General features: G+C 33.9%; 1 protein-coding gene across 1 annotated transcript; it reads right to left on the reverse strand.

Moving 5' to 3' along the window:
* Positions 1 to 5725: 5725 nt before the first annotated feature.
* LOC134855636 (E3 ubiquitin-protein ligase RNF217-like) lies at positions 5726 to 15023 on the reverse strand. The gene is made up of 5 exons (XM_063872199.1): positions 14468 to 15023; positions 10564 to 10670; positions 6930 to 7738; positions 6449 to 6621; positions 5726 to 6089 (listed from the first exon to the last, which is right to left on the reverse strand). Exons 1-5 carry the CDS (start codon positions 14700 to 14702, stop codon positions 5929 to 5931), a joined length of 1485 nt encoding a protein of 494 aa, XP_063728269.1. The 5' UTR covers positions 14703 to 15023; the 3' UTR covers positions 5726 to 5928.
* Positions 15024 to 15931: the final 908 nt, after the last annotated feature.

Genomic DNA, 15931 nt, shown 5'->3' on the forward strand with positions numbered 1-15931 from the left:
AAATTAAAGAACTAACAGAGTTACTTGGTCTGGCTTCAGAAAACGGCTAATACTTTATGAATCACTTTTCGCTGATGATCGATTTGGCTCAACAAAAACCATTCCAGCAAAAAATTTTTTTAAAATTGCCGCTCTAGTTTGAGCACAAGAGTTTCATTAGCAGTTGTGTTGTGTGTAAATTTTGTTCAATTTTTTAGTATAAGCTCCTAAGAACTTTTAGTGTATGTGTCGTGAAAACAGATACGACCGTTTCTCGGCACCAGACCAAGTAACTCTGTTACTTCTGTATTTTTTTGTCATTTTAAGTATCATAACGAGTAAATCAAACCCATCAGCTTCTCATTAAATTCCCCCTTTTACACAGGAAGATTACCTCTAAATGATATGCTGCTCATCTTACGCCTTCAAAACAGAATTTGCAGGGAAAAGAAAAAAAACGTGAAGAAAAGGTTCTTTCATTTTTTTGCTGAAATCAAAACGTTGCAAATTCTTTGTCTTGTGACTATTTATGACTAAACTCAAGAAAAGAAAGATAATGATCAAAATTTGATGTCTCTTAAACATAACTATGACAAAAATTTGATGAAATTTAAACTTTCAGGGTATTTTTTTTTTCGAAACAGTTTCATTTATTGTTCGCCTAGTCGTATGATGGAACAAATAAATGATCACCGAAAAGATGATTTTATTTTGAACTTCTCACAGTTAAAAAAAATTTACACCACATCAACTAATTTCCGAATGACTTCCAAAAAATAATAAATTGCAGACCACAAAAACGATATAAAGCATGCAGATTCTCTTAAATTAATAATGAAGTTTTAAAATTAACTTGATTTCTGGCCATATTGTGCATCTTGTGAATTGTAAGCGGATTCCGCAACAAGCCAAAATCAAATTTTTGCCGAACCCAATACATTACTAAGTTTTTGCTGTTTTGGATTTTACAAACAGATAGCTAAAAAACTGTACCGCTCAAAATTGCTCCAAAAGAGGCGAATGTGCCAAATCCGCAACAGTGTTTGCGGAATCCGCATTTTCTTGCGGTTTCCAGTAACATAGGTAGTAGCGTTTTTAATTATAATCTTTTTTGCCAGATGATCAGCAGCAATTTCAATTTCTGTCAAACACTCAATTTCGATCTAATTTTCTGTCAAACATCCAACTTTGATATCAATTCCTGTCAAACACTCAACTTCGATCTCAGTTTTTGTCAACTTACACCCAAATTCGATCTCAATTATTGCCAAACTGAACAAATTGAGCTAAGCTAATTCGCAGTTTATTTCAATTCTTTTCAAGGAAAAAAAATTGTTTGAAATTAGCCTCTTTTCAAATTGCGAAACCAGAACAGACCAGAACTTGGTTTGATAATGCAACATTTTCAAGAACATATTAGTGTTTATGAAATTAACATTTGATTCAGCTGTAGTTGTTCAAATTTTGATAAATTTTATCCGCAAGAAAAATGACTGTATCAGCAATAATTTATCTGAATTCATTCTGAGATGTTATCACATCTACACATCCATTGTTTCGTACTCCCTAAACAGTACTGACGGACCGGCATAAATTCCAGACAAAAAAACTGGATACAGCATACTCAATTCATATCCAAAAACTCCCAAAAACTGAAGATACCCAGTTTCATCATCCCGTACACCGAACGACTCAAATCATCCCAAAAAGTAAAAATGCTTAGTTTATGCTCGCATACTGCAATGTTAGAGATTGTTTTGTATTTTAGCCGGCAACGAAGAGAAGATTGGTGACTAAAGAAGAGGTGGACAATCTTTTCCAACACCACCGTGGCCCATGCGGCCTATCATTGCCAGTGTTACAAACAGGTTGTTCTGTCGGATGACTCGGCGACTGGAGACATTTAAGAGTAAACGAGCGGCTTCGGCTGTACTAGAGGGCGAGGAGGGCCCATGAGATGGCCGGCTCAAGGCCGAGGCTGAGGAACCGCCTCCGCCGCCTCGCTTCCAACTGTTGGCCGCTCAACTTGAAGGTTCCAACTCAGAATCTAAAACTATTGAACTAAATTGTTTTATGCCTAGATTTAGGCCTGCTTATTTCAGTCAGAAGTCGGACAGAAACAAAAATTTAGTGACAGATGAAACATTCAGCCAGTGAACAATCCAAACAACTAAATTACCACAAAAAATCATCAAGGTCTTTCTCGAATCTACCTAATTTCGATGAACAAGTTTGTATAATCGGGAACTTTTCTTTTGAGCCTAAATCCAAAAAAGAGTGCCTTCAAAATAATACCGACAAGATAATGCTGACAATACTACAACACCGATCAAGTCACTGCCTGCAATACTACACAATATCATCAAAGTCTTTCTCGAATCTGTCTAATTTTGGTTTGATCAACAAATTCAATAATGAACTTTTTATTTTAGCCTAAGTCCAGTGAGCATCTCTAGAGTGAACACCTTCAAATAATGCCTTTAATAATGCCTTACATTCAAAAATGCTTCACATAGAGAATTTTCAGCGCCTTTAAAAATCGTCGTCACTTTCAAAATGCCTTCAAAACTCATGATCTTCAAATTGATTCAACATTGTAATTATCAAGGCGATTAACTTTTTCAGCTTTTATCTGTTCTATTTTTTTTACTGCCGCTCTTTTGTATCTTTCAGTGATTAAAATTGTTTCTTGTCATTTCTGGTCATTATGGTCATTTAGAAATAGCATTGGTAGTTTTTTGGTAGTTTTTTTGGTAGTTTTTTTGGTAGTTTTTTGGTAGTTTTTTTTGTACTACCAATTAAAAAAGTGTAAATAAAAATCTCAAACTTATTGTTTCCGAATTGAGTAAAAGTTCATCCACTGCTTTAACTGTTACTGATAATCTTTTTTATCATCAAATCCACGCGTGTAGTTAATTATGCGCCCAAATGTCTAATTCATTTGATGTTTCTAACTAATTATAAGATATTTTTTCTCAGACAAAACAAGCTGCCAATGACCCAGGTCCTCCCATCTTGAAATCTTGATCGATCAACTTGTGCTGGTTTTCTCTTTTCTCAAAAATTATGGAAATTAGTATCTTCATTTTTATTTCCTCACTTTATCTATTCATTTTCACCTAATTTTTTGTTCGGAAGTTGATTCTCAAATTACCGGTCCAATATCAGAATTTTCGGATGTTTCATTTAATTGCTTCAATGATAAGAACCCCAAATATACAATTTATTTTCTTTTGCACTGTTATTCAGATCACATGATAGGCCTCAATGAGCCTGAGCACTCCGAATAATAAAAACGCTATAACTTTAAAATTTATAGTCATAAACAAATTTGCTGCTTTTTAAGTGCTTTGCCGATTTATGTTCAGATAGAATATCACTGGAACCAGAGAACGGGATAATATTGCATGTTTCAATTGTAGACGACGAGACGAATTGCCTACCTGTCATTCTGAATACTGCAGGTCACTGCCCAGGTTCAGTTATGATCTCAGTTGTTTTCACGGCAACTTAGCCAAGATGGCAATTTAGTCATATGAAGCGAAGAGTTCTCCTTCTGGATAATTTACAAGAACCTGTTGTTCACAACTTTGATAAAATTTATATTGATACAACCTTTTGCAAATCAGATGCTAGTTTTATACCTTCTAGGGAGAGCTGTCTCTTAGCCATTTTTCAAGCCGTGTTGTAATAGCTCTCCTCACTTCAAAATAACGTGGTCCACAGCTATCATTTTTTGACTAAAAAGCTTGCATCCAGATTCAACACTTAAGTTCATGTTTTTTTTATTTCAGTATCAAGTCAACCAATGTGTTTTGTTGATTCAAAATTAGCTCATATTAGATGAAGAGAGTATCAAAAACCATTACGGTAAGCCGTCGTCTGCGTGCGCGAACTTAAAATTGCCCGGCAACCGATTCGACAACCCAAAGAGCCTACGTTTATTCCAACGGCAACATTTTTAATTAAAAATGAGTTGATGCTTGAGAGATTGGTTAAAGTTGGAGAAAATCATTCTGAGAAAACTATTCAAAAAAATTGGTTTCCTTTCACGCCTGTTTTAAATTCAGAACCTAAACACATCAAACGAAGTGAGTACGCAAAATTTAAATTCAATAAGAGAGTTAAACGCGAAGTCTATTATCGGAAGATTATCTCAAAAAACAAACCAGAATGCGAAAAACAGCAGTATGTACCGAAATACCTCCATCCAGTCAAACAACTGAGGCGTGCGGCTGATGGTGAAGATATTGATGCCGGCGAAACAGTAATTAGTAGAAACGAAACAACTGAGAAGATAGAAGAGAATGGAATCTCAAAAATTTATCAAATTGCCCAACAATATTTAAAAACAAACATATTTTTTACTGTAACTTTTTTTTCATCGAATTGCTCAACCATATTTATATACAATAATTGCATTCTTTCGATTGTTTTTTTTTGCTTTTCGCTTGTTTAAATGTTCCTTTTCAGATTAAAAAAAAGAGCATAAATCAATCCAGTCGATCAGTTTTCAAAAATTACAATTGAGCCGTCCTTTCATCCCGAAACAGTCTCATCTTAATTACTGGTGATGGTTTCTGAGCCAACTAATGATTTCTGAACCAAAATTTGAACCATCTGATCTCAAATACTGATGATAATTTTGGTGCCAAATACTGATGACGATTTCTGAACCACATAATGCCTTCGGCGATTGTGTTGTCAAGGATCCAAAAAAATTCAAACATATTTAGTTGTCCAATTTTTTAAGATTTAATCGTGGATTTCGCTGTCATCCTGCATTGTTATAGATTTAGAAAAAAATATTTAATGTTAGTAAACAAGTTCAGTAAAAAACAAAATTGTGAAATCCGCTGACATTTGCGGATTCCGCTTACAAAGTTTGCGGCTTCCCTTTACATTTGCGTATTCCGCGTACATTTTCCGGAATCCATTTACAGTTGCTGAATCCAGAATAACTAGCTGTATTTGCCTGTTGGGGAATTTGCGGAATCCAATTACATTTTGGAACATTTTTTAAGTTTTGTATCTGGAATCCAGAACATAGAGACAGAAAAATGTGCGCCTATTCGGTGCACAGTTTGGCCTGGTAATGTGAGACGCTTACCTTTGCAAACACACGCAGTAAATTCAAAATATAGCTTCGTAAACAACAAAAAACGAACTATTCAAACAATGGTGGACACACCTTTCCTCAGATATTCGACCACCTCGCCAACCAAAGGTTCCCTCTTTTGATTTTATTTTATGACATCTAGTTTCAGCCGGACAACTTCTCATTTTTTCTAAAGGCGTCTTCGGCGCCAATATATACTAATTATAAAAGGCAGTGCGCGTCAAAAAACTCAAAAACTCAGCGGCGCAAAAAACTGTATTTATGGTCTTTATAATTCTGTGGGAGCGCTAGGAAAATCATTTTGATCGACCCATAAAAATGTTGAAATTTTATTTTGAAAAGTTCAAATTTACCCCCAACCCTCCCTCGAGAAAATCTTAGATCGGTCGATGCTTTGCACTATTAAAATACAAAACCAAAAAGACATCCGGTAGCTTTCCTTGAAGTACGTAAATTTGCACAAAAAATACTACGTCATAGTTAAGTCTTTGCTCAATATCTCTAGTGGTGGGGCTAAAACATCACTGGCCTCAACAAGACTCCGTTTAACATTTGCTTATGATACTTGAAAAAAAACAATGAATTTCATTTTGAATGAAAATTTCAACGTAGATAATTAATTGAACAAATATAGCTCTTCTTGAAGTTCTTCTGGTGGTAAAAATCGAACTCCAAGCCACCTAGGCTAATACATCTATAGCTATACTAAGAAAAGCTCAAGCTGAAAACTGCCTTAATTTATTTCATTCGTTTTAATAAAGCATCATAATTAACTAGCATAGTAATTTTTTCATCTGTTTCGAGACCATTTTAAGGTTGTTATCATAGTATCACTTTCGATTAGCGATACTTCTGACTTTCTTTCCCGCTTTGATCCCTCCGATGGCGACTAGAACTGCCGCCCCGCCCACAGCCGCAACAGGGAGGGCAACAGGCGAGACAACAGTAACCACGCCCACCAGAATGCCGCCTCTGATTGTTCGTCTAGCGACTGTAGGCGGCACAACACGGCAATAGATTTCAATTTTTAATCGCTCTAACTTCAATCGCATATTATTCATGGTCTTGTGTTTGAAAGTATTTGTTAGTTTTTTGCAAACTCGACAAATATTCTATTCATGAAAAGATTTTATAAAACGAAATCGTTGCTGCCATGCCTGGTAATGTTTTCTCAAACATCCATTAGTGCACAAGTTCATAAAATATGGATTCGTTAAAAGCACTTACCACAAAAAAAACATTAGAAAAAATTCGTCAAAATCTTTGTCTATCTTACCCTTTAAATTTTTTCACAACAATAATGTCAAACTCCTTACTGGGATATTTTCCAATACTTATTAAATCTATTGCCTTTATGTTTCCTCAGGAAGTTATTGCGACATCCAAAAACCGACAGCCGATTCGAGTGTGAGCCGAGCAGATCAAAGTACTTGCCATAGCGGCGACACCCACACGAGTAGAAGAATTCCGTCTTGCAGTACGTGCAAGTCATGTGATCGCATCCGTCTGACTTCTGGTACCACCTTTTCACAGAGCGCATAATGGTCATTACTACGTATCAAATATTCAATTTCCATTTGGCAGCTTTGGCATAAGTTTAAAAATCAAGAAAAAACCAATTGCAAAATTATCCTGATATCAGACTATTCATTTGAGTTCTAGCAAATTTTGGCATATATGGCAATCAGAAGCTGATTTCAAACATTGAACCAGTAGAAAAATTTTGGTTGTTAATCAAAGTTCACGGAATAACTCTTTTGGAATGAGTTAAGCTTTGCGGTAATTCTATAACTTAGTGATCGAAATCAGAAACATTATCCGCTCTATGCACCTTTTGCAGCCAGGGCATTTGGTTGCCATTCGACCAGCTTTTTTACCCTTTGCCTTTGCCCATATAAGCATGCTTTTCTCGCCTTTAACATACTGTTTGCATGAAACACCCTTGTGCCAAGGCGATTTGCATCTAGCGCATGTTTCCAACTCGCAAAAATGACATAATTTTCGGTTTCGCAAGCTTTCGTTTACGCTATCAGGCTTTGTGACTGATTTTACAGCGTCCAGAAATGTTCCACAGTTGGGACACAGATATTGACCAGGTTTCAAAGAGGCCTCGTGTAACTTTTTGTAGAACAGTTTCAACTCGTCTTTGAAAGTCGAATATTTCAACCGCAGAATTATTTCTGTCGTTGTCATGAATTTTTCGCAATTCGGACACTCAAAATTGCGCTTATCCGAGCTTGAATTGACTCTCGTTGCTACATAATTTGAAATGCACTCGTTGCAAATGCTGTGTTTACAACAACTTCGCAGAGTTAAGGCTTTAAACTTGAGACATATCTCACATTCTTGGCCGACCCAAGATTCCAACTGGAAGTCTTCGTTGACAGATATTTCCTCTCTAGCTTTCACTATATGTTTGAATCGCATTTGCTGCAAATCATCCGCTGAATCGGAATCGTCCGAATTGAATGAATCTTCGAAATCTTGTCTTCGATGTGCTTCTGATTGTTGCCGAATCAAAAGCCTTCTGAGCGTTCTCGTGTCCGTTTGCATCATTACGTAATATGTGCTATCGGTGTAACTTTCAACATTCGAAATGACAGAAGGATGTTCCTTCGAAAGCTCTCGAAGATAAAAATTCTAGAACAAAAATCATGTTTTACAAACGTCCGAAGTTTTATAAGAAAAAATTACGACCAGAAAAGATTGGTCGATAAATTGTAAAAGCTTTCGATAAATTGTAAACCCGTATTTCTATGGGTCGGCAAACTTTGGCGGTAGTTCAGCAGAATTTCAAGCATAAGAGCCATAGTTGAGTTGAATCGTTTCGGATGCTTTCAAAAAACTTGTTTTGGTCTGTTATTTTTAGTTATAGCCAACAGCGAGTAGGAAAGTAATTAACGAACACATAAAACATAAAAAGCCGAAAAAGTTCAATTTTCTAATAAAGAAATCTTTCAACTTCCGAAAAAAAAAGAAAATTAGAGAAAGCTAGGTCATAAATTTATTTTTTACTTCCGTTGGAAATTTTGAACATTCAAAACAAAGAAAAAACTAAAATAAAACGCGCTTCAGTTAGCAAAGTCAGCTAAATTTTAAATTAAATAATGTATTACAACAAAAATTGATGCAAAGAGATAAAAACAGATTTTCGCACATCTGCTCTGCAACATGAAGATAGCTTGCATTTTGTGAAAAAACATCACAAAGTCCGTAATGATTTTCTAAAAGTTAAAAATTTACAACTCAAAGCGTATTTTTCCCATTTTATACAATTTTCAGATACTTGTACTGTACTCCCACCACAAAAGAAAAAAAAAGAAAAAAATCAAAAACTTCAAGTTTTTCTAGGAGGGTCGGAAAAGTTGATTTCAAGCATTATACAGAAGCAAAGCAAATCTTTGCACCTTTCGCGAAACAAATCATAAATAGCATAATAAACTAACCGACACAACTAGGGATGAAAGCTCATAAAATCCGACGTTTTTGAAAGTGAAAACATCGAAAACAATGATTTACCTACGTTTTTTTTTACCATTGTCTTGATTGCATTGTCTCAAAATTTTTCCCACCAACAAAAATACAAAGCGGCAACAAAGCCGACATTTCTCGAGCTGACAAACGTTGCGCCGAATGAGTGTTTTAATTAAAAAAACTTTGTCGTAAGCGTTTTAAAGTTGTTTTAATTGAAACAACTTTGGTACACTTACAACAAAAATGAAACAGTTTTCGAATAGAACAGGAAATTAAATCCAAATAAGCTCAAAACGTGTCTGTTTGTTGACTAAAGTACAGATGGATATGATCAGCAATTTCGGTCATCCTGTGAACAAAGTTGTTCTTGGAGAAAAAGTCAAGTACTCGGTTTCAAAACCCTGCTTAAGGCAAAGGGAAGGAAAAATTCGATGAACCGATAACAGAGGTTTAGCAATATACCAAACATATGAGTCATACCGGAAAAGAACCTTTTCTAGGGATTCAAAAAATGTTAGTGTGGTCTGTTTTAACATGCCACACAATTCGGCTTATTTAACTCATGTTTTGTCCAATTAATTTTTTGTCTATTTTTTTTTCAAATTGAGATACCTCTGGGTACGTATTTTTTCTAAAGCTTGAAATCAATTTCATGAAGCTTGAGTTCAATTTGAGAAAACTTCAAATCAATTTGAATTTGTAAGTGGTTTGTTTCAAATTATTTTTGAATAGTTAACCAAAACAAGGGTTGAATAGTTAGCAAAAAATTTAAAAATAAACCATTTACAAAATTAAAGCAAGTAATTTAGAGGCGGTACATGCAGGTGGTACTTAGGTGGATGCAACTGGTATTTTAGTATGTTTACCATTTCTTCCAAATTGACCATTCTGTTAACAAAGTTATACATGAGTAAGAAATCTGACACCCGGTAGCCAAATCTTCGCTGGTCGCAAGGTTAAAAAGAGAAAAAAAAGGTTTTATTTGATGGCAAAGGAACTCATTATATTGAGACCTTTCAAATGGAAAGAAAAAAATATGTCAAAATATTTTATTGATCTTTGAAATTATTTTTAAGAACATTCCTTCTGCAATCCACAAATTTTTTGAAAGAGACGACAAAAAAAATTATTTGAGCATCAAAACAAGGTAACAAACGAGAATGGTCGGTTACTGTGCAAGTAGCACAGATTGTTCCTACCATAGTTTTAAAATAACGAAACAAATTTATTCAAATTAGTGTAGTTTACTCTGCGTGGTGTAATAAAAAGATATATCGAAAAAATAGAACTTAGGCATATTCGACAGTCATAGTAATGAAGGCCCACTAGAAAACCTCTTTTATAGAAAAAATATTTTAAAAAACAAAAAAAAATTGTAACAATGGTGCTAAAAAATGCAAAAACTAAATTTAATTGAGTAAAACTTTTTCTCCCGTTTAAAATGAATATAAATATTAGCTCGAGTTTGAACCAAAAATCAAAAATTTTAAATCAATTTTTCTGAGCATTTCGATAATTATTTGTGGTACCTGATTTTGAGTAGAAAACGGAAAGTTGAAAAAACTGAAACACACCAGAAAAAAAGTTCCTCCCCATTTTCAATGATCGGAACAACCAGCAGAAAAATACTGAACACCTAACAAACACCACATCATAATTATGTTCAGTAGCGGATTAAGGGGCCGGCGGGGGGCCCTGCCGACCCAAAGGGTCCCCCTTTGTACTATTTTGAATATCCATTTTTGGCTGACTGACCTTAAAACTTTTCTAAAGGCGCCTTTGGCGCCAACCTATACTAATTTTGAGGAGGGAGCGCGCGCGCCGAAAAAACGCGGTTTTTTGATCGAAATTTTCCCAAAAAGTGCCAGCGGAGCAAAAATATTGGTCCTAAAAAAGGTCGACAAAATTTTTTTTTGAAAATCCGCACCCCCTCGAAAAATTCCTAGATCTGCGCCTGATTATAATCCAGTTTAAAAACTAGATGTACTTACCCCACTGCCAAGCAAGGAGTCATCGAAATGCAAGGAGTCATCGAACGAGGCGGAGGTAGACGTTCTCTTTCGTATATCACCCCAAGATTCCCTCGGGGTTTGATTGTCTAGAAAAAAAAGATATAACTTTAACTTCAACAAAAACACAAACAAGGTACTTTCTTGGAAAAACACTACGAGTGCAATGTCAAATGAACTGTAGAGTTCAGGCTCTTTTAGGACATTTGCGTTCTCTATGTGTTTGCGCTGTTAATGCAAAGTTAACAAACAGTATAGGGAAGATCTGAGCAAGATATTTTCTCGGCAACTCGCGGAATGGGAGAAAACTACGGCATAAACTTAGTCGTCTCACATCATGCTGGTTTGTGATCGCAATTAATTTAATTTTAAATTTTTCGGTGGTGACTCTGTTTCAACAAATCAATCAAAAAAATAATCTCAACGTCAAGAAAAATGTGCTTGAATATATATGATTTTCTTTCTTCCAACGACTAATTCGTTTATTTCTATGGCCACTTTCATTTTTTCAAAGCATCTAATTAACTGTATGTCTACAAATTTACTTGATAAATTAGTCAAAATACGAAGATAATTGTCACCTGAATTTTCTTGGCTACTCGCAGAGCTACCAGCTAGCTAATCGTGTTTTTCCGGCCACTGAAAAGGTGAAAAGAACTTTGTTTCCGTTTTTTTAAGATTTTTTTTTTGTAAAAAGAGGAATAATGAGCTTTTAAATGCTGTCGAAGGGTAAATCAAGATCGAACCCTTACAATTAACAATCGATATCATAAGTTGCAAGTTTGACTGAATTAATTAAAAGAGCAATCTTCCACTTTTGAGCAATTCTTTTCATCAAAATCTGATTTTCTAGACGACATTGAGATATGCTCTTAATCTGAAGATTAATTTTTGCATGCAAACAATTCCTGAAATAGGTCATTTGCTCTTTTTAATTAAATCTGTCTTTTCAAATTTTTTGCAACACTCTATATAACTTTTAACAAAATTAGCGTATGTACTAAATTTCCGAAATAATTCTGACCTTCAAATTTAAAATTGAATCGAAATACTTGTTTCTAGTTTCTCGTTTAACTTTTTGTCGCCATTTTATGTATTATTTTTCTCTGAAAATTTGCATGGCAAATTGTTATTGAACGGAAACGTTTTTTTACTTGTGCGCTTGAATTAGGGCAAAAATTAAATTCTCCGAAAAAGCGCAATTATTTTGCATTGCTCTTTTGTCAGTTCAAAAGCAGTTTTGAAAAATCGGTTGCAGTTTTAACGCCAATTCACTGTCTTAAGGTCAGAATTATTTCAAAAAATTAAGGCGTTGTCCAAAATTTTTTTAAAAAGCTGTAGTGCTGATCTAAATTATCCGGACAAAACGAACAAAACTTAAGCTTTGAAAGACGTTTTTCTCAAATTGCGTTAAAGTTAGACAAAAATTGAAGAGAAGAAAAATTGTTAGAATTTCATCAGAATTAATATGATGCAATTATTTCTCCGAAATTCGCAACCAAAATTTTACCCAAAAGTTGGGTCATTTCGGCTTTTTTCAATTAATCAAGAATAACGCTGAAACTACTTTGTTAATTGATGACAAAAATATATCACAAGAAGCCACTTACACAGCCCAACAAAGTTGTAGAAAGGGTGAATCTCCAAAAACCTGTATAAGAAAAATTTCTTAGCGTGATAGTCAAGAAACGTGATTTTTACGATAGAAAACCAAAAATCTTTGCTTAAAAACAAATTTTAAACAATTTACTCAAATTTTTGGAGATTTAACCCTTCTAGAACTTTGTTGGGCTGTGTAAGAGGCTTCTTGTGATATATATTTCTCATCATATAAGAAAGTAGTTTCAGCGTAATTCTTGATTAATTGAAAAAAGCCAAAATGACCCATTTTTGGGGTAAAATATTGGCTGAGAATTTCGCAGAAAAAATTGCACCATTTTAATTCTGGTGAATTTCTAAGCAACTTTTGTTCTCTTCACTTTTTGTCCAATCTTAACCCAAAATGAGAAAAAGTATTTAAAAATTCAAGTTTGGTTCGTTTTGTCCGGATAATTTAAATCAGCACTGTATACTAAACAGCAAATTACCACACAGTTTTCCAATGTCGAAAAAATTGAAATTAAATAAACAAAAGTTAACGATTTGAAAAAATTTGAAAATTAGCAAAGCAAAAATTACGGCAAAGCAAAAACTATTCATCAAGTTTTGAAAAACGAAATTTTTAACCTGAAAAAACGAACGTTTAAGTGGATTTTTAATTGAGCCAGATGACTGAAAAAGTGTTGTTTTTCCAACCGATTTTGACTACCTTAAAGTAAATTTGTGAAAAGAAAAGTATGTTATCATACTAAAGCCCTATTAGTTGTAATTATTTTGAAAAATCAAAAAAACATGCCTTAAAAATTCAAAAACATGTTTGAATTTATGACTATTCAGACAAACTAAGACCGACCAAAATTGGTCTGATAATTGGTTTTCAGACTACTTCTGATTTTCAAACCAGCTTTATTTTAATTAAAGAGTGATGATTACAAAATTAACAACAAAGAGGGGAAGCAAAGGTTCGAATCATTCTTCGCTTTAAAGGAAAATCAAATTGAAAAGTTTTCCATAACTCAAAAGTTTCCAACAGTTTTTCCTCGAAGCTGGGACAGTTTTTCAATGTCCTCCAAATCACGATCAAAAGGGTTTTATTATGAAATATCATTCGACCCATTGTGACAATTTTTGTAGCACCTGATTTTGCGTGCAAAACGAAATATATATATATATATATATATAAAAACACCCGAAGACAAAAATTCCTTCCCAATTTCAAAGATTGGGGTAAAAATATTTCTTCTTCATATTGGCAGTACAAAAAATTACTCCTACACTTGAACGTAAAACTTTCAAATTCCTTTTTTTCATTGATTTTCAGCATAAGTATCTCTTTACAGCTTTTTACGGACTTTGGGGGTAGATACTTCTCGCGCTCCAGACAATCTATCTCAACTCAAAAAACGCCCTTTGGGTAATTTTTCGAAACAGATTTTGGCTGACCGAACTTAGACGCCAATATAGTTAATTAACAGTATGATGGGTTGCACTGAAAAATACAGAGAAAAACTTATTCAATCGCACATTATGCAAGAAGTCTATAAAAAGAAGCTTTGACACATGGGCGAAAGTTGCACTTCGCATACATCAGCAAAACCTACTGGATTACTCATTGAAGCTAATTTTCAAAAAAATCAAAGTTTTTAGACTATGGATCCACCATATTGTGCATTCTTATTGGGGGGGGGGGGGGGGGGGGCACACGCGGTCTTTTCGGTTCTTCTTTTATTTTCTTTGATCGTTCCGACAAAATTTTAACATGTTTACAGACTTGTCGCTGGAATCCAGGAACATACAGACACAAAATTGTGCGCCTATCCAGTGCACAGCACAGTTTGGCCTCGTAATGCCCCTAAACGATGAAAAATTTAAATAAAAATTTTTATTACAGAATTGGACTGATTTTTTTTTACCACTGCAGGATACAGTATTATCGCAAACTGTAATCATGCTAAAAAATGCAAAAATTGCAAGATAAACAGCAAAAAAACGCATTTTGGCATCCTTTTTATGAAATTTATGCTCAGAAAACGGCAAATACAAAGTAATACTTCCTTTTGACAAAGTCCAATATTCTTATCTTGCATTTCCTAGTAATACATCGATCCAAGATTGTTAATAAAAGATTTCAAATTCATTTCTCATCATTTAGGGGGGGGGGGGTTTGTTGGATAACCGAAAAGACCCGACAAAATTCCGCATTTAAACATTCTCAAAGTTAGATTTCGAAAAATTGAGTTTATTATTTGAAATTTTTGCTTCGTTTGACTTAATGTTCCCACTTTACCTTCGAAGTCAAAAGTTGAATCCTCATCCGAATCTGAGTCGAAACCGTTTATATCGATTGTTTCCGTCGGTTCTGATACGCTTGAACAAGTTGAAGTTCTTCGAGGTCTTGAAAGCCTTTTGATACCTCTTCTGCCCTTTTTCGGCTGAGAAATGTCTTTTTCGAGACTACTTTTGGCATCATTAGAATAACTGCAATGAGGTTTTTCTTCTGAATTTGATAACTCAACACTCATTTTTAAGCAACAAAAACTAAGATTTTCATTTCAAACGAGCAAAAAAGAGACAAACTGGTTTCTAAATGTAGCAGAGTGCAGTTAAATACAAAGTAAATTACATAGAAAACAAAAATGAATGCGCAAAGAACGGTTACGCCGACTGTATTTTCAATTTAAAAAAAATCATAAGGTTAAAAATAGTAGCAATAAAACATCTCATCGAATGACGCAATGAATCGGCTAGCTTTGAAAGCGCATGATGTGAATGATGTAGACTGTAGTTGATAAAATGACAAACTTGGCAAGATTAAGACTGCTCGTGTACACAAACCAATAACAAAAACGAACTAGAAAGCAACTAAAACAAGAAGGTACAATAACGACTATATTAAGTAATATGTACCAACAGAATTCATTTAGTAACTGCGTAACAAAAACAGGACAACATTTTCAGGTAATAATGTTTTCAACAAGTAATCTATTTAAAGAATTTATTGCACAACTCCCATTTTAGGCAAAAACCCTCAAGTTTGCTTCCTATTTTAAGAAAAAGTAATTAATATTTAATGAACCACTGGATCAAAATACAACCAATCTGCTAAAAATAACAAAACCTCGACCTTTAAATGGATGGATTGGTTATATTCTGCGCTTGCTATCCTTAAAGTACCAAATTATTATAAGTACCAATATATTTATACTTGGAAAAAATAATTTAGTACATTCCATTTTTAATTAACCTTTCATATATATATATATTGAACACATTGGCTAAATGCTATGAAAGCACCCTTTCAGGGTTGCGATTCTTGTCAGAAAAAATGACCCTCTAAATCCTTCTAGTTTTCGAGATATCGTCTTTTTTCATTTTTTTTTGAATTTTTTTAACTTAGAATTTTTTTGAAAAAGAAAAACCATTTTTTTCCTTAAAACTGGCGTTAAAATATATAAGAATAGTAATTGCGCGAAATCAGTGTGAAAACTAAACAATATTTGGTAATAAATTTGAGAATTAATTTGGTATAATTATTTTAACAAATAATTTTTTTAACGTTTTTTTTATCTTATTTTATTGAAATTTGTCACCAAGTTGTTTTAGGGTAAACTCTCGATAAGTACGTATTGTACTTTTAGTCTATCCACTCCATTCTGGTTTTTGTACAACAATTAATTTCCTAATATACTTAAAAATTACTGTTGTATCTGCTTATAATATTATGGCGAAATTAATTTTTTATTTCTTTCTT

The sequence above is a fragment of the Symsagittifera roscoffensis genome, chromosome 10 (genome assembly GCF_963678635.1).
Source record: "Symsagittifera roscoffensis chromosome 10, txSymRosc1.1, whole genome shotgun sequence".
In the NCBI taxonomy this organism is placed as follows: Eukaryota; Metazoa; Xenacoelomorpha; order Acoela; family Convolutidae; genus Symsagittifera; species Symsagittifera roscoffensis.